We start from the raw sequence: 27,223 nt of genomic DNA on the forward strand, positions 1-27,223 counted from the left end.
ATGTAAGCTATTGGCTTCCGTCCACATCGTTCTATCTGATCGTAAGACGAAATTCCCGTTTGAAAAAATACGCATTAATTTAACTTCTTTTTTAAAACACAAAATGGATAGTGAGTAACAATAAGTTTAAATTTGATTCATCTTTGATTCAAGGCTTTAATTATTAATTAAAACCAATAAATTACCTATGTCTATTGCTACGACGGTGATAATTGTCGGTATCAGTTGATGGCTGTGGTGACAGCGGAGGTAATGGTGGAGACATTGACGAGAAACTCTCACTTGAACCTCCCGCTGCTCCATTTCCGTGACCACCATCTCCAACCGCGCCACCTTCTGCATTTGGAACTGACAGTATGTTACGCAGTTCTGTCTCAACCCTGTCTACCCACTCGGGATCACCTGTGGACAAATTTTATTAATTTTACTCGCTGAAGACTTAAAATAACAATAATAACCCACAAAGAGTAACAGATGAACGCAGCTAATGAAGTATTGCGAAACTTGACACTTTAATTTCATACATTCTCACATTTACTTGTTCAATATTCCATTTTGGGAGGGAGTAGCTTTCTATTTAGAGCCTCAATTAAAGTCTTAATTTTATTTATTTTCTTCAAGCGCAAGATCCATTCAGGTCAAATACTTATCTTTTTGAAAATTAGCTTAAAAGCATCTTCTACAATATCTTCATTTTCTTTTAAGACAGTTTTTAGCAAAAAATTAATGAATAAATAAATTGATTGCGCAACCATATTTTGCTATTTTTCCAATTTCAATTTTTTAGTCACTTCAAGTAAATATATAGATGATGATGGAGGAAACATCCTATTTGCTAGCTCTCATGATTCTATTCGTCTAGCTACTCTCATGGAATTCAAGTATATTTTAAACAACAAAATTAAATAACATAATAATACCATATAATATTAAGGTATTTTTAAATTAAGGATATAGTAAGTAAAGTAACTTACCAACATTTGGAGGTGTCGTATCCTCACTGGTCTTAGCGCTTGAATATACTGTGCTTCCCCTACCAGAATCACTCTGTGCACCCCTTTTAACAAATCCTCCTAAAAGTTTTGGAATTGGAAATATTATACACAATTTTCATTCTAAGATTAAAAAAAAAAATATATTAAAAGAACTAACCTTCATCATCGTCCTCAATATGAGGTTTTGGAGCTAAAGGAGGTGGCGCGGAAGACAGTTGGTCTTTATTTACTGAAGACGTAGCTGTTGTGACAGGCGGTTGTTGATTTTGCTGATTGCTGCTACAACCGTTGGTTGCAGGAGGAGGTAGTAGGGTTGGTGGCTTAACCTCAACCTGATCTGGTGGAACTGGATGAACAGTCACCTGTTTGGTTGTATACTGGTGACCACTAGAGGAAGCTGTGCCTAATTCTGCACAGTTCATTGCAGCAGACTGACTAAGCGCTAGACCGCTTGCTCTTGCAATTTGCTGATGACTCCGGCCACCTTGCCTAAACAAACGTAATCAGAATGGAATTAGAAATGGAATGGATAGCAAACTACTAATAATGATTATGATTATTGTTATTTATCAGTTATCAATTAATGCTGAATAACACCAACCTATTCTCTTAATATCTTTAAAAGCTTCTCCTTAATACTAGATTTAACTTCCAAAGCATACCTACCAACCTAATCAAAATTTCTCAAATCTATTTCCAAGAATACAAGGCAAAAGAATACTAATAATAAATAAACTTAATCTACTTATCTAATCACAGATACTGGGTTCCCCACCTTGGACTTGGATTTTATTTAATGAGATGATAAAAGAGAAAAGTTTGGACCTAATTTTAGTTTTAATGAAGCCTTAATTGCTGGGAAAGATAGAGTTGCAACACAGTATATAATTACTTAAGAAATGATACACACCTAAATGGTTGATGCGAAGCAGCCGCGTTACTTGGTCCAGCTAAATGAAACTTGTTCATGCTGTAGAGCTGTCCTGCTGGAATGCTTTCTTGACTAAAACTTTTGACAACCGAGGCTGCAAGTTCAGACTGTTGTTTACCTTGGTAAGCATTTTCAATGCCACTACAACCGGCTCCTAACATATTCTCAGTACTCTGTAAATCCAACGAAAAACCAGATTTGTTATAATATATCCAAATAAAAGGTAAAGAAAATATTTCTTGAAAGAAAAATGTAAATTACTTGGCATTTCATGATAGGTCCATCATTTGGTGGAGGTAAATGTTGTTCGACTGTATTTCCATATGATTTCCAAACTGGTGTTTCCATAATCCCAGATGAATAACCTTGTTGTTGTTGTTGATGATGATTAGGAGTTCCTTGATATGATCCTTGCATTGGATGATATTTATATTGTGGTGTTTGCGGTTGGTAAGGTCCACAAAGCATTTGTTGATTTTGCTGTTGCTGAGTTAATGAAGTTGGATGTGGATGTCTCAAATTATGCATTTCCTAGAACAATATTTACTTTTCTAAGAATATTTGTTTATTTTTTTAATCTATTTCTTAATTTTGAATCTCCATTTGATGTAGTTCAGACATATGGTCTACATAGGTATGTTTCTCTGATTTATACAATATTAAACTGATATTTCTAAAAGAAGTCGTGTCCTGAGAACGTCTAGTCTTTATTTGTAATAAATGATACTGCACATTATAATATAATAAAACTATTTTAACGACACCTTAACAGTTTACCGTAGTTTAAATAGTACAGAACTAAAAAAAAAACTATTTTGGGCAAATTTCGAATCATTGGACTAACGCCAATAGTGGTGACTGTATCTTGAACTCTACGTACAACGTGATGTTAATAAATCATTCTGGTATGCATCAAAATTATGCACTATATAACCTTCAATTGACAAAATCTAAATAGCTGCACAAATACAACTTTGTGGCAAACATTTAAAGAAGTATGCGTTAACACCTGGAGGCCATAAACACTCGAGAGCGCCTTTTCAGTGCTTAATTAATTTAATAATAATTTAATCCTTAACATTTAGATATATAATACCTTTAACAGAACTCACATGCGGCTGTTGAGGAACTGAATTTGCTAAATAAACTCCATGCTGCCTCAGTTGGCTTTGAGGACTCATCGAAGTATCCGCACAGTTGGATTTACTGGGTGCTGGATTATTGCTATTATTAAATCTACTAGATATTATATCTTTTAAACTTTGATAAGTTCTTTGTGGAAAACCGCTACCACGGTTTCCGGTTTCCTCAGGAGTTGAAGTAGTAGGTCCAGATGCTTCCCTATGTATAAAGCAAAATAAAATAGATATAAGATTTAGACTTTTTTAAAGAATTTTTAAGGATAATTATCTACTTATTAACATTTTCTTTCGGTAAAATCTCTTTTAAAGTTAAAGTCAATTCATACATTTTAAATTTAACTGTTGGTTTTTTTTAACAAAAATAAATAAAAATAGCTGTATATACAATAAAATTCTTCTTACCCAGCAATATGATTCGATTGCGGCCTAATAGGAGATGGTTCAGACTCTTTACTGGAATCCATCAGCGACATTGGCGTCTCTGTCTGTAAAATTAACATATACTTAATATATTTTGTAGTCAAATTAAAATGCAAAGTGACATTTGGGTGTGGTAGGTCATAAATGTTGCTAACTTATTTTTGTGTTTATATATTTAAGACATATAACAGAAAAGAGATGTTTAAATTTATTACTTCATTGTTATATGAATAAAAAATAAAATATTTTAGATAAAACATGAAAACATAATTATCATAGAACAAGTGTCTCTCTGTAAAAGAAAGAGGGACTTTAATAGCGTTATACACCAAGTTCTTTATAAGATTTCAGTAAGAAAGGAGGCATTTTATTAGATTACTAATTTATTTATTTATTTATTACTATAATTTATCATTATTAATAGTATTTAGTATACATACAGGGATACAGTACTGCCTCAAGATTGAGTTACAATAATGTTTATGATCAGCTATTACTATGCGTATTTAATTCAATAAATAATACTTAATCTGAAATATCTATAATGTACAACAGCACTTTGAACTCTTTGAAAACTACAGTTACTAATTTTAGAGGGAAAACAAACCACTTTTCTTCAATGATTTTTTTCGAATAACCAATACAAATTTATGGTTACAAATAATATTGTTTTTACCTTATGAACCCAAGCGACTTGCTTTGGAGGTGCGTCTGGTGCCACAGAAGGTTTGGCACGGCGCATATACTCCGACAAATTGGGGATTTTGCATTGTTTATCACTACCTCTTTTAACTATAACCTCTCTTTCAATCTAAATAAACACAAAACACAAATAAAAGATGTCATTTATGTTTTAAAAAAATAATATATAAAAACAAATCATTTAAATAAAAATGTATAACATTACTTTTGTCAATAAATAGCCCAACAGCACTAAATTATTAATTCTTAAATCTACTTTACATCATCCTTCCATCAAGCCAAATGTAAAACCTGACATTCAGCAAGCTTGAACGTGGGTGTGGTTTGATTACGACAAGTTGCTCGCACTTTCCTGGTTAGACGAGTCACTAAGGGGGAGACGAGGTCTGTATGGTCTAGAAATTATCCAGTCATTACTTTGCACAAAAACTTCTTAATATTTTGGTTCCAATTTTTAATTAGTCTTTATAAATGTTTTTTTTACTATCTTTTCTGATGGCTGACTAGCTCTTTCTCTGAATATTTAGAACTTCCGTTTGAAAAATTTAGAGAGCTGTTGTTATACAGCTGATTCTCTACTCAAGATTAATTAGACCGTATTTGATATCATCGAACGCAAGTATTAGAAACTGCAGGAGCGATTAGTTTGGAGATAAGAGCTTAGCATTGACGCCTGAACCAAAAAGAGATTTTGAGACTTTAGAGGTGACTGACAAGGTCTTATTCAGGGGATGAGATTATTGCGAGAATGATGGCTGCACGTGTTAGAGAAATGACAAGGAAATATTTGTTAAATAAATTTGCAGGCAAATTTGTAGGCCAAAAAAAAAGGTGGAAATACTTCAAACAAAATTGCTCAGAGGGAGGACCACTTTTGAAGCTTTTCCAGGTGTCTGAACGTGCCAGATGGAATATAACGAGAAAGGGATCAGGTAACCTTGAGATAAGAGAAAATGGTGTTATTAGATTCAGAAGAAAAAGATTAAGGATTGAAGATGCTCACGTCGGACAGGGAAAACTGTAGACCTGAAATAAGCAGGATTTCGATGTACTCCCATTATTTTGTATTAGTAAATATGCTGTATGGCCATGCTTAGTTGCGTTGCCAATCATCAAACAAAGTAGACCTGGGTGCCAGAACTGTGATGAGTAAGTTATCTCCCACAAGAGGGGCCTCCAATCGCTTTCTGCACTTGTACAAGAGAGGGCAATGTGCTACTTTTGTTTGGTAAATTACAATATAGTCATTGTTGTTATTAAGGTAGAAATTAGTGGCTTTAGTGTTTTCTGTCATTTTAAAACACTACAATCACAAGTTATGGATGGAGCCTAGCTTACAAATTAGTTTTCTCTAAATCAGTGTTAATTTAAGATAGCTTGAAAAATGACTAAAAGTAAAAACCATACCTGCCGTTTTATAAATATCCATTGCCAACCTTAAAACATTAGAAATAATTAATCTTAAAATATGGATCACGCGACTTTTGTAACAAGACTTAGTTTTCTTTCAGAATATTTACTTTAAAACACTTTAATTTTCTTGAAATTACTGATTTAAAAAAAAAGTAAAAATTATAATTTTAAAAGAAATGTTCATTGTTCTTTACTTTGTAGCTGACTAAAAACATAACCCTGCTTGCCTTGTTCACTATGTGGGAAATTTCTCACAATAATGCCAAAGGTGGAAAAAGAAAAAGAGAGACTACTTTTAATAATTTCTTTATGCTTTACTTCTTTTTCATTTATTCCACACTTATTCTTCCTCTGGAAAGAATATACATATATGCATAATAAATAATTGTTTTATGAACGTTAATATTTCAAATAATAATAATAATTATTATTCAAAAATAAAATGAATAATAATTACAACATTTTTCTAACTTTTGAGTTTTCATTATTCAAGTGGTTTTTCAAACTAGAATATAATGTGATAAAATCCAGTTTGGTGATACCATTAAGACAGAATAATGAGAAAAATAAAAACATTGTTTAAAATTTAAAACAGTTTTTGTGTAGAGGGCCATGAACCGGAATGTTACCTTACAATAAGAATAAATGACCCTTACCGGGAACTTTGATGAATGAGTGTGAAGAGAGGGGGCTCCTGGGAGCGAAACATCCCCAGGCCCTGTAACACAATAAATGGAATTGTTAAATTCATATTCTAACAATAATAAAGGAATTTTTACATAAATATGTTTAAATTTAGCTTAAATTTAATATTTTTAGATAATTTATATAAAACAGTTTCAAGTGAAAGTTTAGTCGTTGATTAGGTGGGTGGATCTGCAAAGTTGAGTAACATATCGTGGGATTTTACTCGTATCATCAAACGAGTACTTTATTCAAAAGTATGACCTGTTCCGAACTTTTATCCATCATTAGTTACATTAAAAGATTTCATTACAGGTTAAACTCTTTTTCAGACTAAACTGATTGTGAAAATAGTAATACATGAATTAATGAATTTATAATCTTAGAATACAGGTTAAATGTAAAATATATTTACTTATTCACCCAATAAAAGAAATAATTCCCTTATCCGCAGGGAGTTTATTATACATTGTAATTCGAATTACATCGATAAATAAGTTATTTTATGAGATATCCATTGAGTTGCTAAAAGGTGGCTTCATTATTTCTTATTATTTTTTTTCCGCTCCAAAATACTCCAAACAACAGCAAAAATGGTAGGGGAAAAAGCACAAGACTTCTCATACAGCTTATCAAGTAAGACCTGTTGATCTTAATAAATAATCTAGTCCATGCCATTTAATGTGAAAGTTGATTAAATTTGGCTGAACTAAAATTAAAGTTTGTTTCTCAAAAGAAAGGAACTTTTATCGCCAAGGCTGCTACTATATTGTATGCACAAATTGTAAAAGTGACTGGATGATTAAACTGGACATTTTCTTGCAGTAATCCCATAATCCCCATAGCATAAATGATTAAACTACAATTTAGCAACAAAGTAAGCGTTAAAGAATTTATGAAAAGTTGTAAAAAATGAATTTGCGTGCTAGTGATATCCAGTTACATAAAACATTTAATTTGAATTATAATATATATATGCATAAAATTTGAATTATTGAATTATTTAATGGTAAAATTTTATGTTTCCAGGTGGTAATCAATTAAAATAAATGTAAAAATAAATATAGATATGACAAACTAAAAATCCTTTATAATAACCCTCTAGTTATTAGGAAAATTAATATTATAGTTTAGACTTATATATAAATATTAGCAATACATATTAAAAATTATATTATATAATCTTATAACAGGATAGTAAAAGTAGTCCAGTATGCATATGATATTTCACTTTTTTAAGTATATATTTTCTGTAAAATATTTATATTGCGTAAGATGAGAAGATATTTGGAGACAGAGAGTGTTGTGGCCTATTATCGCTGGAGGAGGAATGATTCCTGATTGCTGTCTTGTTATATATTAATTTTGTTGAAAATGAATATATTGCAAGAAATTATAATAAGATTCTATTTTATTTACATTACTGCGAAAAAAGGAATGTTCTCAACCTTAAGAGTGGACACATTAGCTTGGGAAGGAAGGCAAAGTGAACACCCGTCAACTACCACCTTAATAAGAGGACTGCTGTCACAAACTTCTGTAAGCTGGACGACTTCACCAACTTGGAGAAGAGAAAATGAGCGAAGTAGACTAGTTCTTCACTTATGCTGAGAGTCGTTTAGTAATTAGCCACCGATAGTGACTTGAAAGTCCACTGGGTGACTTATCACCAAGAAACGGTAAAGTGTACTGTAAAAGTGGATGTACTAACTACAGTAGTTAAATCAGTATGATTGAAAACACTGTAACTTAGAGTACTTGTACTCCAAGGTGTTCACTTCAATGTTATGACTCCGAGATACCCCGCTTTAATGTATTTACTCACGAAGTATGCTTCCATTAGGATGCTGCATGCCTCGAAATTGCTCACCACAATTTCACTGCTCTTTAGAACTGGACAGAATTGAACAGTACTCTGATCAAGCAAAACCCTCTATATGATACTGTCAGAATATAATTTATTCTCATCAATGTTCAATTTCTTTGAGGCCTCCGATTAATTGGCTTTTTGAAGATTTAGAGGAAATATGGTAGGGTCCATATTACTGAATAATATCGTAGATTTTATCCGTCAACAGCTCGTCATTTTTGACTAATTTCAAACGTTCAGCCAAGCATCAAAGGCTGATTTTTCAATACTGCTACTAGGAGAAAACATGCGTGCTGAGACGGATAAAGAAAATGATAAATGAATTTACTGCAAGTCACAGTTGCACTTATAGAAAACTCGGCTCCTTATCCAAAGAAATAGTATTCGCATGGAACCTTAACAGATCCTGGAAAGGTGGATAACTAACATACCACCAAACATAATGGCTATTTTTGGACTTATAACATCAACTTGTTAATATATATATTATGAATTAATAAAATTACAATTAAAAACTGATTTTTGTTAAAATATCTTTTATGCACATACTTCAAAATGTTTTAAGGATTGTCTATAATAGTTTAAATAAATCAACCGACCTTTAAATTTTAATAATTATTGCAGACAAAAAAATATAATTCAAGAAAGATTTTCTTGACAGCGACAGGTCTCTCTTATCTCAAATAAATAATATTATTATTAGGTCAGAAGTAATATTATGTCAAGCGTAAGATAACTTATAGACAAAACTGCTCATAACTTTATTGAAACAGAAAAATAACTCCTTTTTTAGTAGTGTCATAACTTTACGACTATTACTAACAAGAGTTATATTAATAATATGATCGTAAGATATTTAATTTACATGTATTAATAAAATGTCGAAATTTTTAGTACTTGTAGTGCAGCAGAAATAATTTGCAAGTTCTTTCTATTAAAGGAAAAGTTTCATATTAAGTTAAAAGCTGTCAAAAGTCCTAAAACTAATAAAGCATATTTCTGGTTACCACCAAAAGAACTTTCATTTTGGTTGCAAAAGTTTAGTGGGATGAACACTCACTAAGTGCTTGGCTAAGTTTTGAAATGTACTTCGTGATCAAGCTTCAATTATTTATTTGGTAATTTTTTTTTTCTCCACAACAGCTCACTTCTGAAAATCTTTCAAAATTACAGGTCGTCTGATGATGACCTTAAGAAGGTGAAAAAAAGGCAGAGCACAGGTGAAAAAAAAGGTCAAACAAAATGGAAATCCCTGAATAGATAGATGGCCATAGAACATCTTACAGATTTAACAAATAGATTCCTCTTTGTAATTACCGTATTAATGGCTAACTTTTATAGCTTCTAGAAGAAAGCAAGTCCTTTTCTACATTGGTTTTCCAGGTTTTCTGGCGATATTAGACTTAATTATTTACTATTAAAAAGATATAAATTACTGGAGGGACACTGTAAGTCCATACGTTTCTTTCAATCACTGCGGTGTAGGTTTTAAAGAAATAGGTCTGCTTCCAAGTTGGTTACTGTATACGTGCTATTAGATCTGACGTTTCATCCAGTTGGGTATCTAAAGTACTAGCACTTTTGTCAACAACAACAACAAAATGCAGTATAATGCTCGAATTTACTGCGTTCCAAATAAATAACGCAAAACTTAAAAACACATGTTGGCCATAGAGTTTAGCGATTTAGTTAAAGGGAGAATAAAATTTAGGAAACACAGCTCTGGAGTGATTCTACGTAACATACGTAATTTCAACTGCAGAACTGATTCTTTCTTTGCAGATTCTATTAGCTTCTTTGATCTTCTCTTACCAGAGAACACGGTCCATCAACGTTCGACAGTGATCTGTAAGAAGCTTCTAAGAAAAGAAACTCTACAGACCAGCAGTTCGATTTCCACGTGGAATTCCAAACACTAACCCACTAAGCCTCGATTTGTAGATAATTAATTTATCCCCTCCTTCTGTACAAACATTCTTGCCATCACTGTTGATAATAGGTTACAACTGGTAAACATTTACAAACTATTTTATAATAATAATTTAAAAAAATAACCTAAAAGAGGAGCCTGATTTAAAAAGCTGTTCCTGATGGATTTCTGCTGTTGTTGTCGCTTTACTTGACGTACCCGGCTCGCCATTCCAGAGAATACAACAACCATAGCTCACAATTTAACAGAAAATTTAACTCACTACTTATGCAATTTTTATTTATTTTCTTCGTTCCAAAGTCTATAAGGCCCAGGTAACATCTAACCACTCCAAATTTTTGAAAGAGGTAACCTCTAAATTATTTAAATTATTTTGTCCATCTATTTAAGAAAATAAAACAAACATACTATTGATTAAAATGAATTTCAACATTATATGAAGCATAACCTAAACTGCCTTGATATAAACATATATAAATATATTGATTGATTGCATCTTAGTCGTCATTTAAAACGTTCAAAAGTATAATTATGTTTCATTAGCTTTTGAAGGCGAACGTGTTTCTTTCTTTTTTTGCCTGTCATCAGGATCGACAAAAGAATTTAATGATGAAATCTCAAAGCTAATATCTAATTCTTTCTTAATTGTATTAAAACCAATTTTAACCAAATTACCATCAATTAAAAAAATAAAAGCATTACCAGTAAAGGGTCAATAACGTTAACATATATATAAAAGAGGAGCCCTGAAATAGTGTTCACCGATCGACCCCCCCTTCAATTTAAATTTTCAAGAAGAAATTTAGAAAAAAAAGTAAATACGTAATAATTTAAAAAACATCTTATAGAAGTTTTTTCGAGAAGGTTGAAGGCACATTTTCCAACACACTATTTCAATAATATATTTCAACAATAAATGCACGAAGCTTTCTTAAATTCATTGCCTGCCTTCAGGCAATGTTCTCTCGCTACAGACATCAACGACCGGACAGTTAGCTGTAAGAACGCTTTTAGGAAATCCAGCAGCTGGATTCGAACTCCTCGTGGGAAAAATTTATTATAATTTTTGTTTTGTTTGAGAGACATAATTCTTTTTAACAGTCAAACACCATGGCCATCCGCAAGGTGCTTTATTTAAATTGTGGACACGAAGCAGCGGGATTTGGAATACGGCCAGAGTACGCAGTTAGTTTTTTTCTCTTCATTTTTTTTTTCAAACAACAGAAATGTCAAGTTATAAAAAAGAAGGTACGATACTAGGACATTATTGCCATTAAAAAAAACTTAACTGTGACTAAATATGTAAGCCAATGATACAGGTGAATCATTAAAAAAAAAAAAACAGATACAACTTCTCCCCTCCCTCGATGAATACTAAATTCTATATGGACCGGAACTAGTGGAATAATTATTTCCGGTCAGGGGGATAAATACACCACTTGACCTATCTCCTATAGCCTACAAACAAGCTAATTAGGTTTTCTCCCTTGTGAATTAATAAACGGTATTATAGCAAGGGCAGAAGTTAGCAGGTGAGCTAAAGTGACAGGTGTACTTTTTTTTTTTTAAGTCCGTAAAAAATGTTTATTTTAAGATACTAATACGACTAACGGCAATTTTTTTTTTTTTTTGCAACTGTATAACATTTATAGTATTAAGTGAATTTCAGCCATAATAATTTAAAATAAATACAATTTCAGCACCTTCGATCAGAACCACGTAGAATGGAATTGAATAGCAGCAGAAACGGAATTGTAAAATTATTCATAACCAAATATTAATTTTGCCCTTGGAAAAAGGGGAAAAGTCGGGCAGTAAAATAATAATAATAAAACTGGCCCACTAAGTAACAAACCTAGATTAGAAATTTTTACAGAGATCCATTCCTTTGTAGTTAAGTGAAATATGAAACCTTACAAAACCGGCTGGAGAGAAGAGTGAGAATCAATTCCTTGTAACACTTGCAGCACTTTATTACCTTCCCTCTTTACTGTAAATGAAAACTTAAGATTTCCATCTATTTCAAGATAACCTAGAGCAAAAACAAATGCAAACAACAGCACAATAGAACAAAGAAATGCCTAGAAGTTGTAGATAGAAGATAAGCGCGTCTTCAGAAGCATGAACAGGAAAGAGTGGGTCAAAAACCTTTCAATTATTTTATCACAGGTTATAAAGATGGCATTATTTATGAATTTTTTATGAAATATGTATGTATGAGCGTTATTTTTTTTTTTTTTTATGATAAGCAGACCACTTTTGAGGACCCCTGAATCTCAAAAAGTATTTTTTGGAAAACGCTTTCTCTTTCTCTCGGATCATTCAGTAGGTGGGCACACTGAAGAAAACACCAGAAGCACCTTATCTTAACATGCGCTTTTGACTAGTATACTGATAGAAAACAATGGATATTCTTACCGCTGTAAGAAGAGGAGGTCAAGACTAGAAAGTGGAGAACAGTCGCGGCCTTCTTTAGACAAAAACACGATAACAGCCAGCCGTATGAGTGTTCCTACCTAACTTGAAATAAGGCTAAAGTTAACAAGATGATGATAGATAATGCATATTTTTTTTTTTATGATTTAAGGCGCCTCAACATCTAAGGTTATTGGCGCCCGGAGCTTTTTTCAGTGCCCTGCCGGCCTCCGGACAGTGTTCTCTCGTTACAGACAACACTGTCCACCACCGGACAGTGAGCTGTAAGAAGCTCCTAGGAAGAGAAAATCTAAGGGTCAGCAGCTGGATTCGAACCCGGGACCTACGCGTGGGAGTCCAGTACGCTAAACGCATAGCTAATCCCTTCCCTTAGCATATATATATATATTTTTTTTTTCCTATCTCCAGCTTAACACGTCCAACTACAGATCAGATATTTTTGGACAGAGTCAAATACTCGTAGTTCAACTTACAATTTCTCTCGGAATCTATAGCTAGCCTAGTACATCACAGCTTTGCGTGGCCACAATACCAACTCTGCTCGACTATGCGCTGTAAACTATCTGCCTAATTTGTGCTTACTAAAACGTTACATTTTGTGACAAGTTAACAATGGCCCATTTAACGTTAAAAATAAACATGATTTATCAAGGAAGTGAGACATTACATCTGTTGCTTTTAGTATATAACTTATTCTTCTTTTGTTTTTAATTGCTAACTAGTTATTGTTTCAATATTTTATTAGTAATCATTACGATTACATTTAGAGGGAGGGGGCATTTTCCATCTCTAGCAGGCAGTTGTTAATATACCGTAGATTATTCAGACGAGTTCAAAGATTGTAGGCTGCCAGAGAAATCATTATTATTAGCACAGAATAACCACGAACGTCTGTCTGTCTGCATATATTAACATATGGATGTTGTTAGCCAATTGTTATGTGCGTAGATTGGTTTAACCCCGTCTCTTTCTTAACAACAACGCAGCAAAAGCAAACCTTTATCTCCTGTTTAAAGATGCCATGGTAAAATATCAAGATAATATTTATTTTTTTATGTTTATCTTCATTCTATATTTAAACGATTAGTTTTGTAATTGATTTTTAAGTCTAAAATAACTTTTGAGTCTATTTTTTCTCATAGACTTTTTCAAAGTAGCTACTTTGCAGGATTCGAACTGGGTATCTCTCACTTACAGAGCGTCGCTTTATACCACTATATAAACCACAACCCAGCTAAACGTTCTGGAATATTAACGCTCCATAGTATTTACTTGACTAACCGTTATTTCAAACACGAAATTTAGAAACATATTTATATCATAAATTTAAGATTTACCATTTTGTAAAACAGTGTAATTCACGAAGAGATGACGCTTTAATTGGAAGGTTATACATTTTTCCGTTTATTTCGCAATAAAATTCTTTATTTGGTGGGATACAAAATTTATATTTGACGTGATTCTAAAAACTGTAAGTTCAGTCTTTGTAAAATGCTGTTGTTGCAAACAATACAATAGTTTTGAAATAATTTCAGAAACTATATTTCACTTTCTTAAAAAGAAATTAACAAGACAGAAGGGGATTTATAGCGGAAATTATAGTACGATGATGTAGATTTAATGTTATACTTTTGATTACTACTATTATCTGGTAATATCTGGGAAATGTTTACATAAAAAAAAATACAGTAACTATTTACCGTGTGAGGTGGAAAAAACAATCATAAAGTTGACTAAAATATTTTACTTCCGGATTTCACTCTACAAGACTCGTCCAAGTTTCGGTAACTATAATGTTTTTTTCCCAAGATATTGTGTAAATCCAACATCCTCCCAACTAAATATATTTACACACGCGCAGATATACAACATATACGTAAACTAAGATTGCTATCTTCCAACTTGTAGGCAATTAGAGCGGAATATGTAGTGGTGAGCGCAGTGGATGAAGTAAATTATTATTTAAAAGGAAGTATATAAATTTTGAGTTGCGCTCTACCGGTCATAAGGAACATCAACAGACTGTGACTTACTCGCCAGCAATCAGTAATTTTTCGCCCACCGTTTTTTTCCTTTTTTTCTACTTCCTTTTAAACCCTCTAATTTAGAACTGAATTGTAATAAGAGGTTATACTTTGATAATTTAAAGTTATAAAAACAAAATCTGAAGTCTGAAACTAACGATTATCTCATTGCAAATCAAAGACTTCGGAAAAATTAAAGAATTCCTTCTTTTATTTTTTTAAATAAAGTTAGCTTCAACATTAGAGGGTTTATCATTTAAAAAGAAACCTTTTTGAGGAGAGTATGTCGTCAAACTAATCACGGGGACCCATTATTCACCGATCTTGGCCATCCTCTACTAAATAATATATATGCCAGCAACCAAACTTTCATTCTCAATTCTCTTAAAACTAGGATCTACCCAGGAAGTGGATTTGGGTAAATATTATGGTTTTGTGCAACCACAGGAAATTGCAGCTCACTGTAGGTTACATACACTATCACGGGAGGGAAATAATCTCTTAACGCTTAAGTTTCTGTCTCAACTTAAGCGAATATGGGGTGGTGTGATGAAGAGGTAGCAGAGACAGGCTTTTTAGAGTTTGGGACCAAATATCAAACAGATAAATACCACAGAACCTGGACCAATTCATTATTGGATCTCTTGAGCATTCGTTGGCCATCCACTAGAGGATGACTAGAGGCGACATGCTGGCAGCCATTCCTAAGAGTTTACCTCCTTGCTTGGCTCTTACGGAGTTTTGAGTTGGAAAGATAATTCACTTTAGAGCCAGTATAACCCAACTAACTTGCTACTTATCCTCAAAGATACCGCCCGATAACAAGCCACAAATTCTAGACAACACAGACATATTGACATTCCGGGTAGATCACAAAGCCCTTTGCAGATTGAAAAAAGGTGGGAAGAAAATGGTCGCTTATTATCCTGATTGCGGTGCAATTGCTAGTTTGCGATATAGCAACCTCTCGGCACTTAGAAACTGGAGGAGATAAACGAATGGTGCATAAAGATTGGATTAGGATCAGTACACACAGTATGCTGTATACTGGACCGCACCTAGGATGATCGTCTTCAAGTCGCTAGTCCTGAACTGGTTGAAAACTTGAGGTACAGAAACCAACCAACCCTTAAAAAAATGACCTACGAACTGATTGGATTTGATCCCGTAACATTCTTGAACTTTTTAGGACATCCCAAGCAAGTCACATTCTGGAAAAGACAGACAGAGTTACACTTCTACGTCTAACACTCATATTCATGAGAACCCCCAATCATTCCACTAAAAACCCAAATTAGGAAGCTAGCGGGAAAACGATACTCCCTCTATATTTTTAAAAAAAAGAATTAGTTGCCATAGAAACAAACAATTCAAAAGGTACGTCCATTATTTTATTAGCGTGGGTGTACGATGACATATATTTATGTTTGGGCGTAACTAGAAGAACACACTATGTTGTGTTTAGGTAAAACCATTTTTTTCCCCTTTTAATTTAATGATCAGACCCACAGTTTACACTAAAATATTTTTTATTTATTTATGTATTAGGGCATACACAGACATAAACAATGTAATATCTTGGATTTTTTTGTTTTTTAAAGAGTGGGAGTCGGTTCAAAATTCAGCATTAGTTAAATTTATTCAACAAGTGGTAAAATATTAAGAGATCCTGGTTCTTCTTTTTTATCCAAGTTTTAACGGTTCATGTTTGTGCACAAGAAATATCTGAAAAACATAAATATAGTACAGCACCCTGCAGCGAATCAGTAGATAATTTTAATAAATAAAATATAATCGAATTTCCATGGAGACTGAAAAATGTTTATTTTTTAACTTAACAAGATTTCAATTATTAGTCCTCTTGTCTATGAAAGAGAGACTTACCATCTTTTTGGGCATTTTTTTATTCTGAGGAATTTGAGTAAAGAATTATTTTGGGAAGTAGATGAAGTCATAGAAGACTTTTCTAAGCGATTTAACGCTGAAATGGTTAATCACGGCAGCGAGCATTATGTTAAAGAGAGCCCCCTCGGCCCTCAATGGTATGGCTTGTTTCACGCCAGATTCTAACTAGAAAATTGATTTCAAGGCATTTTCTTGAAGAGGAAAACCATGACTTAATTAATTGGAAAAACTGTGTAGCCTACCGAGGATGGACTATTCTTAGATTTATTTAAAATGTAACTGTCAGTTTAGGAAAATTATGATATCTTTTATAAGCAGAAATTTTCTTTCATGTTACCGCTCGTTAGTGGAAGTATTGCTTTCGTTCAGTTTGTCTCAAGTTTTCACGTTTTTTAGTTCCTCTGTAAAAGTATTAGATTTTTCAGATTTTTCTTCACCTACAATTTTCTGGAAAACTGTTTCTACGATTCTCTTTAATCCTTGATACACAGCAGATGTGTAGATCTTTTTTTACTGGACCCCGGAAAATTCAATTAAAAGGGCACTTCTGGGAGAATGTAGTAGTTAGTTAGTAGTAGTGATACTTTTCTCTGGAGAGGAATTTTCCGAATCTATCACCTTTTTATAGAATATATCCGTAGGAGGAATTTGATTTGCTCCTCATCTTCAGCGATTTTTACGTCCGTCCGTAGTTGCGGGTATCCCAGTCTAATCACACAAACTTGTGACATTCCTAACTTACTTATAGAACCTGTAAAGAGGAGTAGTTGAGGTTGGATCCAATTTAGCCATTGGTTAATCCCTGGATTGATTACTACACAAACTCACACGTACAATTAACAAGGATACCTAAAATCTACGAAGGAACACTAACAATATAGAAAGCAGCCTTTAGATCTTTTTTTGGGACGTATGCATCTGGCTTTACAAATCACTCTCTACCAAATCTAATCATTTGTAGATCATTAACGAGGATTTGAAGAATCTCTTGTGATTAAGAAATGCGAATTATGTGTTTTTCCGTTTTCCCTGATTTTTCTTTTTTGTACAGTTAATTTAGATAATCGCAGATTTACTATATACTGCACGTATAATCACTATGTACCTTTTAATTGAACCAATTTAAAGGAAAATTTTTTGACGGGACTGTTTTGAAGAGAGGACTATTTAGGCGACATTTACTAAAAAACGCGATATTTGTAGACAATTTTAAATTGAGAATTTCAGTAAGAGAAAGTCATGGGAGTGTCCAGACTATATTTTCTCCTGAGAGAAACAATAAATCTATATCTATATTTTCTCCTGAGAGAAACAATAAATCTATATCTATATTTTCTCCTGAGAGAAACAATAAATCTATATCTATATTTTCTCCTGAGAGAAACAATAAATCTATATCTATATTTTCTCCTGAGAGAAACAATAAATCTATATCTATATTTTCTCCTGAGAGAAACAATAAATCTATATCTATATTTTCTCCTGAGAGAAACAATAAATCTATATCTATATTTTCTCCTGAGAGAAACAATAAATCTATATCTATATTTTAAAATAATAATTAATATATCTGTGAAATATGACATTAAAAAATTCAAGGCAGTCTAGGCTATAGTTACCCAAATAGAATTTGAAAGTTGGTTAAAAATTTAAATTAGGCCTAAAAAGAAGGACATTAAAATTAAAACCTTTTTGTTTCAAAATGATAACCTTTTATGGAAAACTTTAGGTAATTAAACACATAACTTTCACTTTGATCATTAACATGAATTCGGTAATTAACACACACATATCAGTAATCAGGCATTCATTGACATTAATTAATCTGCGATTTCAAAATACTTGTTTTTTTTTAAATCACTCCACTAAATTTTAGAATAAAAACTTAAAATCAAAATGATGCACTGAGCAAAATAAAAAAAAAAAGAAAAGTAGAATCACGAACAACATAAAACAAACATAGATGACCACCTGACACAACACTGAGATTGACAAAAACAAAAAACTTACTACAGACACTAGTTAGGAGCGAACTGGGGCGAGGACAGACTCTTCAATGAAATGGAGAGAAGTTGTAAAGGTAGGGGGGAGCGAAACCGAATCGCGAACGACGAAGACAGAGAGTGTGACGGAGGCTGACTTCTTTTTCAATGGTGGGGTGTCTTACTGGTCTATGTCCGCTGGTATTATCTTGTCGATATTGTTTTCGAAATATCTAATATCGATCATTATCCTTTGGTAATGTGTTGCTTGACGGCTATTTAAATATAATTTATTTAAAATAATACATTTATTTTTTATAAATTACAAATATTTTAGATTAGATGCTTTTCAAATTTAAGTTTGTTACAAACGATACAAACTTCTAGACCAGACTACTCGACAAACGCTCAAAACTCTCACTACAGAACAAACGACGACTCTATACAGCCCTTCTCACACCAATATGGACTTACGGACTCGAACTTTACGGTACAGCCAAAAAATCCAACCTCAATAGACTACAAACACTGCAATCCAAAATTCTCCGCCGCATACTAGACGCTCCATTCTACGTAAGCAACCACACTATACATACAGATCTCCAAATTCCACTTATCTCCGAACTTGCCAAAATTCGATACAAAAATTTTCACCAAAAACTCTCACTGCATCCCAACCCTTTAGCTGCAAACCTGTCTACAACTACGCTACCCTCCAATCCTCGAAGACGGCTGAGGCGCCGTTGGCCCCGTGACCAACTGGGTGACTAACGGCGGCCATCAATGGATGACCGTCATTCACGTCTGCCACGCTATTCACATACATTCATCGCATTTACCTATTGTACCTGTAGGTACAGGTGTAAATTTCATTAAAAGGATAATAATAAAAAAAAAAAAAAGTTTGTTAAATAAATGGAATTTCTGAGGTTTAAGCAGAATAAATGGTACCATTATGCGGCGAAAACCTACCTGTTTTGAAAGAATGTATAAAGGTGACAAATATACTTGACTATACAGTTCTCATATTAAACAACAAATAAAATTTAAGACCTAAGACCGGGAATCGAACCTACTAAACCAACAATATATCTCAGCTTTGCAGGTCTAGTCGCTTAACCGCTCGGCTATCGTGGCGCCTACCTTTAGGTTGATATTTTGTAGGATTGTATTTTTTTTTTTTTTGAAAGAGAGTAGATAGCTAGTCAAAGTAAAGCAAATAAGGAAGAAGGAACAGAATTTAAAAAATACTTGAATAGATTTTATTTTTTTCCAAAATGTTAACCATGGAATTAGTAACTTAATGAATTATTCTAGCAGTAGCCCGTATTTATAGCCAATATGTGGGTGGCGTCACTGAAGGTCGACATAAAAATGTTAAGGTATAATTATAAGAGAACATTACTGCTGAGTAATTAATATCTTTGAAAATTTATAGCAAATTAAAAAGAAAAGGAGAAAAACTAAATACAGAACTAATTGTGGTGATTAGTCGAAACTATAAAATCAATATCTAAAGCTTATTTCATGCACTCGTTATGATCTATATTAATTTAGTAATTAAATAAGTTACGCTTTCTAGATAAGAAATTACTGTCATAAAAATCAGTAACACAATTTACTGTAACAAACTCAGTGCTGTAAAATATTGTAGGGTGATTTCAAGAGATATTACCCAGCAAAACGGGAAGAAAAATGGCAAGGTATTCGTAACAACTTCCAGTTTCAAGCAAAAAAAGGGATCTCCTCTGTTCTGTTCACCATCCAGCTAGCCCGCACCATGCAAAACAGCAATCAGAGCCATCATGGGGTAAGCCCATGGACGGATTACCGCTTCATGCAGGAATTCATTAGAGGACTACAGATTTATGAGGTGAATTGTGTTAGCAAACATTTCGTTATAAAAAAAAAATAAAGAAATCCGTTTGGTTTTATTCATTTATTCTGATAGAAATATTTGATGAATTTAAATATAGACCGGAAACGCCCCTGAAAAAGGTTAATTTTTGAAGTCATGTGGAAAGTATAAACTATTATTCTGAGAAAGGAAGTATACCGCAGGACAACAGATGTACCGGAAATTGTGCTGCTCGCTCAATTACTTCGCCCACAATCTTGTACTTTTTTTTTCCTTCCCTACTCGCGCACCTGATCTCCTAAGTAACGTATTTTGTCAGATATGAGAGAAGTGAAAGTTTACTGTTACATTCAGAGTTTGACCTTTTGATGTATGCACAATAAATTTACAACGATTTATTTATTTTTTTTTTTCTTGTTTATTCATTAATAACAGAAATTACAAAAAAAAAATATAGTAAAGAGATTTAGAAATGTTTATTTTTAAAAATCCGTCACGATTTTAAAAACGAAAAGCTAATGAAATATTATAGCTGATGAAGCTTGCATAACACAAGGTGAGAACGCAGCCGATAGCTAACCCACCCCAGGTAACAACATTCCAACGTGATCATCATTTAAAAAAGTGTAGATAAAGAAAAGAAAAAAGAAATGTTCGTTTAAAGAATTCCAGAAATCTGCTGATGATGCATGATGATTTTTTTTTTACTATTCTCTTATTCTCAGTAAGAGAAAGTACTGCGATCATGCAAATTTTTTTACTTTGAGTACTCAGCGGAAATATCCAAAAACCAAAGTGGTTTACAAGATAAATAGCCAAAAGTTAAAATGTGACACTTTCGGTTGTTTACTTCAACGATTTCCTTCAAATCTGAAATTCCAGCAAAAAAATTTCAATTTTATATAAGAACTTAAATTAACGAAGGTTATGGCAACACTTTATGATTATGTGAGTACGACTTCTAAATATAGATATGCTTGGATACTTGTAGTACAAGAAACCGTACAAAAAGATCCATTTCAATATCAAAATCTTTTAATCTTTAAAACTGTCCGGTAGGACAGCTGTATAAGGGTTGATCGTCAAAAACTGCACGAAAAAGCGTAACGTTGAAAAACACCCAACTTTGACAATTTTTTTCTCTTTTTCTATAAAAGATAAAATTTCCAAATTTTCTTTAAAATAAAGGGCAAACCCTCCTTTATAACTCTAATTTTTTTGCACCACACAGATACAATAGATTTCCAGAAAAAAGTTTTTATATTTTAATAAGTAAATATTTAAGTTTAATATTTTGCTTTTTATCGTTTTCATTTTTAATCAACAAGTAATAATACCTATTTTATCTGGATGGCTATATTACGACCAAATTAGGTAAGTGTTTTGCTCGGAGACGACTAGCAAACATACTTTACTATAAATTTCTATATTAAAGATTAAATAAAATGCAAGACCTAGACACCGGTTATCGAACTCACTAAACCAACATCTTAGTTTTGCGGGTCTAGCCTATAACCGCTCGGCTACCGAGGTACCAATAGTTTTTTATGTAATCACTATACCTACAGTTTGTTACAGACTAATCTGTAAAAAACTGAACCCTTTAACCAACAATAACGGGAACTAGATCTATAAATGGCTACTAACTGATTCTGTATTTGATTAATTAATTTTATCTACTTATTAATAATTGAAAATAATAAAATACTCACTGTATTTTCTGTAGAGTATTCCCATATTTTTTTTTGTTTTTGCAATTAGTAAACTCAATAAAAAATAATTAATAAGAACGATTAATCAGTAAATTGAGTAACCACGTTTACAAATAAGAACACATTAGCTAGAAAGGCACTCTGATATTTGTAAAACAAAAGTATAAAACTTACTTCACTCAAATGAAAAATACTACGTTTGTCAGTACGAGGCAAACTGAGTGCGAACGATCAGTTTTCTAGCGCAGGGTTTGATTGCAACGGTGGGTGGGTGCAGGTGTTTACACCTGTTGGAAAACCGCTCGGCACCTGTTGTGTCTTTTTAACTCTAAAAAGTTCGTTACGTCTGGCTCTTTCCTCCCCATGCTACTACTAATTATTTAATAATGTAAAAAGAAAGTCAACGGTCATTTCTGACTCATAAATAACCGCACATTAAATAGGAATGTGTTTTATTGCATTTACTTCCGGTGTTTATGACCGATGAAAATTCGTTTCACACGAAATTTTATTTATCTGAATAAAAGTAATCGACTACATTACTTCTATGTGATTTCTGCCTAATTTACTTCTACTTGTTTACTTTTCCTTAAAATTTTGAGTAATCGATAACCATAATTATTCCAGTTTCCTGAGGAGCAACTGTTAGCCGAAAGGTTAGAGACGAGACCTGCAAAGGTAAGAAGTATTTTGGTATTGAACTCAATTCTCAGTCTAAGCCTTGGATTTTATTTGGTATTTTCTCATATGGTTCATATGAGAACTTTAAAGTATGTTTGCTAGTCTTCTGCGTTCACAAAACCTAATTAAGTAGTTGGACGTAAAGCCCGCATGAAGACCTTGTTTCAGCAAGTGTCCGAAACCGATCAGGGATACAATAAACATGCATGCTCTAAAAGATAAAAACTTTTGTTTACTGCCTGCATTAAAGGACTCGAAATCCTTACAAGAATGGAAAATAACAGAAGATTTCGAATGCTTTCAACAAATTCTCAAAAAATATAAATTTTAACAAAATAAAACTTAGCTGCGGCCTACAAATGCCCTACGGACGAGAGAGAAAGCTGTGTGGTTCCGCAAGCATTGCAATCTTCGTCGAATCAAATTCTTACAGTCCCAAATCACATACAATGCTCTGGGTCTATCAGCTTTCAATCTTTTGAAGACTCATGAGTGTATTCAAGAGGATGCTGTAGAACCAGATGTTCCCACGCTGGTGTACAAATTTCTGGAAAGTGATTAAGCATGTAAGCACTGTAGCGTGGGGCGGGTTACCAATGCTCCCTGGACCACGGTTCTAAGACAATCATAGAAATCACTGTAATGTTACAATTACATTGACAATAACAAAAATAAATCAAGTATATACACTGAAACGACTCTATTTAACAGCGAGTCAAAAAAATCTTAATACTTTAACCAATCGCACCGATCTATGAATAAAGATTTTAATATTCCTTTTACCAAAACCAAGTTTCCAAAAGCGCGATGCTGCATACTCCACTTCAACCTGCAATCGCGCGCAAATATTTTCCTTCTAGAACCATTGCTTTCAACCCAACATCTTAAAAGACAGTGGTCTCGTGATCTCGACTATAGTGAATACTGTGGACTATTTTGGAGTGTTATTTGACAAGTGCTTAACTTGAGTCTTCCCAAAAAAACAGCCTAAAGTTGAACAAAAAAAACAAAAAAAAAAAAACAAGCAGCTACTATATCTGACAAGGAGAGACTAACCTGGATCATTCAGTAGACTGAGGAAGTAATCAAATGAGTGGGATCTCTCCTCAAAAAAGTGATAGGCGAACACAATAGCAAAAATAGTACATACGGAAACCAAGAGGAACGTGTCTTCTTTAACCCTGTAATAGCAGAGTGCGCATTCCTGCTGGTCTTGGGTATTGTGGGGTTTATGGTTGAGGTTCCTATAGCTGAGGAATATCCATATCATGCACAATCTCAAGATTTCCTCCTACCGGTACTACCTAAACGAAATATCAAATTTTTGAGATGTGCTGACTTCAAATAGTCAGGCCTCTTTATAAAAAAAAAATCTTTTTCAAACTATAGGAACTTGGAAAAGTTTATTTCTGGTAAAAAATTAATATCGATCATTTTTAGACGACTGCAATACTAAAATTTACAACTGAGGAAGAAAAAAGTAAAAATTATTTTAATAGTTTTGGTCGAAAAAGACAAACAAATGATATTTTTATCTTTTATAAAAAAAAACTGAACATACTCTCAGTTCACTTCCATTCAATAACGGACCAATCTGCCTCAAGCTTTGTTCTCTCTATCCACTCCCCCCATATCTGCTTCTTTCCTTTTCTTTTACTACAGAATTTCGTGATTATTACTGAACAGGAATATACCGGCCGAATAGCAAAGATAAAATTCTTCAAACCAACCAACTGGAAATGCTCCATTTCTTCAACACCCAGTTTCACCTTTAGGGGAGAATATGTTTATATTTCAGAGATTAATCTAATGTACCAAAATGGCAATAATAATAATAATAATAATTGCACCAATTTATCTCCTATTGTCTGTTTTTTTTGATTTATGCAACTAGTTTAGAAATTATTGCATTCTCTTTTAGGTTCTGAATTCATAAGGTTTTACTTTTCCTCACCATAAAGAGAGGCGGTTGCAGAGTGAGGATGGAGACAGTCAGCCGTTAATATTATACATGTGTTTTTTCAACATAACGCTTTTTCGTACAGTTTTTCGACGATCAATGTCCTAATAGGAACAGTTTTAAATGAGATATTTAGATTGTTCCTGATTGTGTAGAAGGTTGAAGAAACAACCCTTAATGTAGTTCTACTATATAATATAGAGTCATTGTTTCAATTAATTTTATTATAAATAAGTAAAAGTTTTCAACGGTAGAAATCAAAGCTATTAAAAAGATACAACATGTTTGTAAAATAAGGTGACATTAACACAAGTCTATTCATCAATATTACTTAACGCAAAAAAAAAAAAAATTCAAACTTAGCAGTCGCATTTTTATAAAATAATATACCGCTGCATTTAATGATTTCAACCTTATGAAACTGAATCAAAGAATACCGTAAAAATACCTCTTTAATAAATCAATTAATTTATTTAATTAAAGGTGTACAGACTTGAATGTTTTACAGAACCTTCGAACTAGAATTGGAATTCATGTCACTGCTACTAGAAATGTCTCTAAAGCAGGTTTTATTTTATTTTATTTTTTTAAAATTATTATTTAATTATTTATTTAGTTTCTTTGTACTTTCAGAACAAAGCCATGACCCTCTAGCCTGATTCTATGATGATTTAAAATTCAATAAGATACATCATTAAGATATACACTATCCCCTCCAACCTAATGACTATGAAATGGCTGTTGATCATGCAATAATGGAATGTCTCTTTGTGCGTAAGTGTGTTTTGTTACAGCGAATTGCACAATTTTTCTAACTAATTTAAAGTGAACTAGTTTTAAATTTCTACTTAATGTTTTAATTAGCTCAGTTAAATTGTAATAATTTGCATAAATTTTGAAATTTCTGCAACATATATATAACTCTCAGATTTCAATTTATTCTTAAAAAATGAATATATTATATTCAGAAAACCTTTTCTCGTAAAGAGTTATCTTGAAAGAAAAATTACCATTATCCCACCCTAGTGTTGTCAGTTATAGATGAGGAGGACGTATACAGCCACGAAAAGAAGATTTAGGTAGCTTATTAAATTTATAGGCACGAGCGGATAATTAGTCTTGATAAGGAATGATGATAAGAGTTTAATCAATTACACTAACTTAGGAACTAGGGTAAATTACAACTAACTAGGCTAGACTGAATGATGAGTAGAATGACGTCGTGAAGAGAGTGTAAGAATGAATCCTCAGTGAGTGACTGCAGTGCCCTGAATGCGACTGAGTGTCCTTATATTCTCTTGGGCAGTTCCTATTGTTCTGAGCCCAACTAGTCTTTAACCTTCTAAAAGAATTGGCTAAACTGAATGACGAGTAAAGTAACATGGTGAAAAGAGTATAAGAATGAATCCTCAGCGAGTGAATGCAATGCCCTGAACGCGATTGAATGTTTTTATATACTCTTGGGCAGCTTCTATTGTTCTGAGCTATCTAGTCTTTAACCTTCTAAAAGAATTAGCCTAAACTGAATGACTAGTAAAGTAACATCATGAAAAGAGTGTAAGAATGAATCCTCAGTGAGCAAAATACAATCTGAGAATGCACTTTTTTAATGTCTTTCGATACTCAGATCTGCAGCCTCTTGCCGCAGCTGCAGCTGCTTGTGCAGCTTCTTCTTTTCTGAGCCCTACCTGGCTTTAACTCTTTAAAATCTTTCACTTCTGCCTCTCCTAATTCTTGTGTCACTACATAACCACTTCAAAAAGAACCGCCCTCACATTTCGGCACTTTAAATGGCAGAAAATGTTTTCACTTAAGAAATTGACACGACAGGATTCTAACTAATATTTACGGCTCAAACAGAAAAGTTTGTTTTCTTTTACTTGTTTTTCTGCCTTAAAACGAAATCAGAAGTTTCTCTTTTTAATGGAGTATTATAGTACTGGCGGGCAACCTTTCTTTTAGTTTAGTAAATTGAATGTTTGAACCTAACTTTCGTTCACTGTGTTCTAGACTAGCCACTGTAACCATTTACTGTTACTTTACAGTAATAAAAAATAAATTACTGTAATTCTAAAGTTAATATTGAAATTTATGCACTGAAATAAAACAATTAAACTCAGCCTGTAATAAGTTCAATGATCTCCATCTTAGGAGGAACACGCAGTTATTTATACAATCAAATGCTCATTAACAACTACATTGGTATCAGTTTTACACCATCCGATATTTACAATCAATTATTGGTTTGATAATAACAGCGATCCTAAAGGAAGGAAGAATATTGCTAATTTCAGTTACAATTTTTTTAAATTTTTGTCACGCTTACGACCTGGGGACTAGTTCTAAACAGAGGACTAGATTCTAGCGACTCTTTAACCTAATCTGAGTACCCTAAACAGCAAGAAGAATAATAAGGTATTCTACGGTGATACCCTTTTCTAGATCTACTGTCCACCGCCCTCAGTGAAGGTACGTCCTTTCAGATAATGAAACAATACAACTAAGAACTCTAGAAAGAGTAAAAGGAGCCAGTAGATGGGAATAACCACTCCCCGTATCACTCCTTCGCTCAATATTC

General features: G+C 33.0%; 1 protein-coding gene and 1 long non-coding RNA gene across 20 annotated transcripts in view; one reads left to right on the forward strand and one right to left on the reverse strand.

The window, feature by feature from the left end:
- Window positions 1-27,223, reverse strand: part of LOC141453135 (uncharacterized) — a 63,627-nt gene that overhangs the window by 5,456 nt on the left and 30,948 nt on the right. For 13 of the 19 annotated variants that reach the window (XM_074125922.1, XM_074125919.1, XM_074125921.1 and 10 more), the window contains 11 exons: window positions 6,260-6,321; window positions 5,798-5,954; window positions 5,598-5,626; window positions 4,165-4,299; window positions 3,471-3,553; window positions 3,039-3,267; window positions 2,188-2,457; window positions 1,906-2,099; window positions 1,153-1,484; window positions 975-1,073; window positions 186-402 (listed from right to left, as the gene is read on the reverse strand). In XM_074125922.1, the coding sequence (XP_073982023.1) occupies window positions 186-402; window positions 975-1,073; window positions 1,153-1,484; window positions 1,906-2,099; window positions 2,188-2,457; window positions 3,039-3,267; window positions 3,471-3,553; window positions 4,165-4,299; window positions 5,598-5,626; window positions 5,798-5,954; window positions 6,260-6,321 (1,807 nt within the window). Of the gene's footprint in view, window positions 1-185; window positions 403-974; window positions 1,074-1,152; window positions 1,485-1,905; window positions 2,100-2,187; window positions 2,458-3,038; window positions 3,268-3,470; window positions 3,554-4,164; window positions 4,300-5,597; window positions 5,627-5,797; window positions 5,955-6,259; window positions 6,322-10,212; window positions 10,469-18,140; window positions 18,489-22,004; window positions 22,369-27,223 lie in introns of those variants that run through there. The other 6 variants (XM_074125912.1, XM_074125924.1, XM_074125926.1 and 3 more) reach the window with 5 other exon arrangements.
- LOC141453150 (uncharacterized) lies at window positions 13,350-25,391 on the forward strand. The gene is made up of 3 exons (XR_012457805.1): window positions 13,350-13,547; window positions 20,089-20,307; window positions 25,279-25,391. It is a non-coding gene; the product is annotated as an uncharacterized lncRNA (long non-coding RNA).

This window comes from Rhodnius prolixus, unplaced genomic scaffold (assembly GCF_049639745.1).
Source record: "Rhodnius prolixus isolate KJV_2025 unplaced genomic scaffold, Rpr scaffold_3, whole genome shotgun sequence".
NCBI lineage: Eukaryota > Metazoa > Arthropoda > Insecta > Hemiptera > Reduviidae > Rhodnius > Rhodnius prolixus.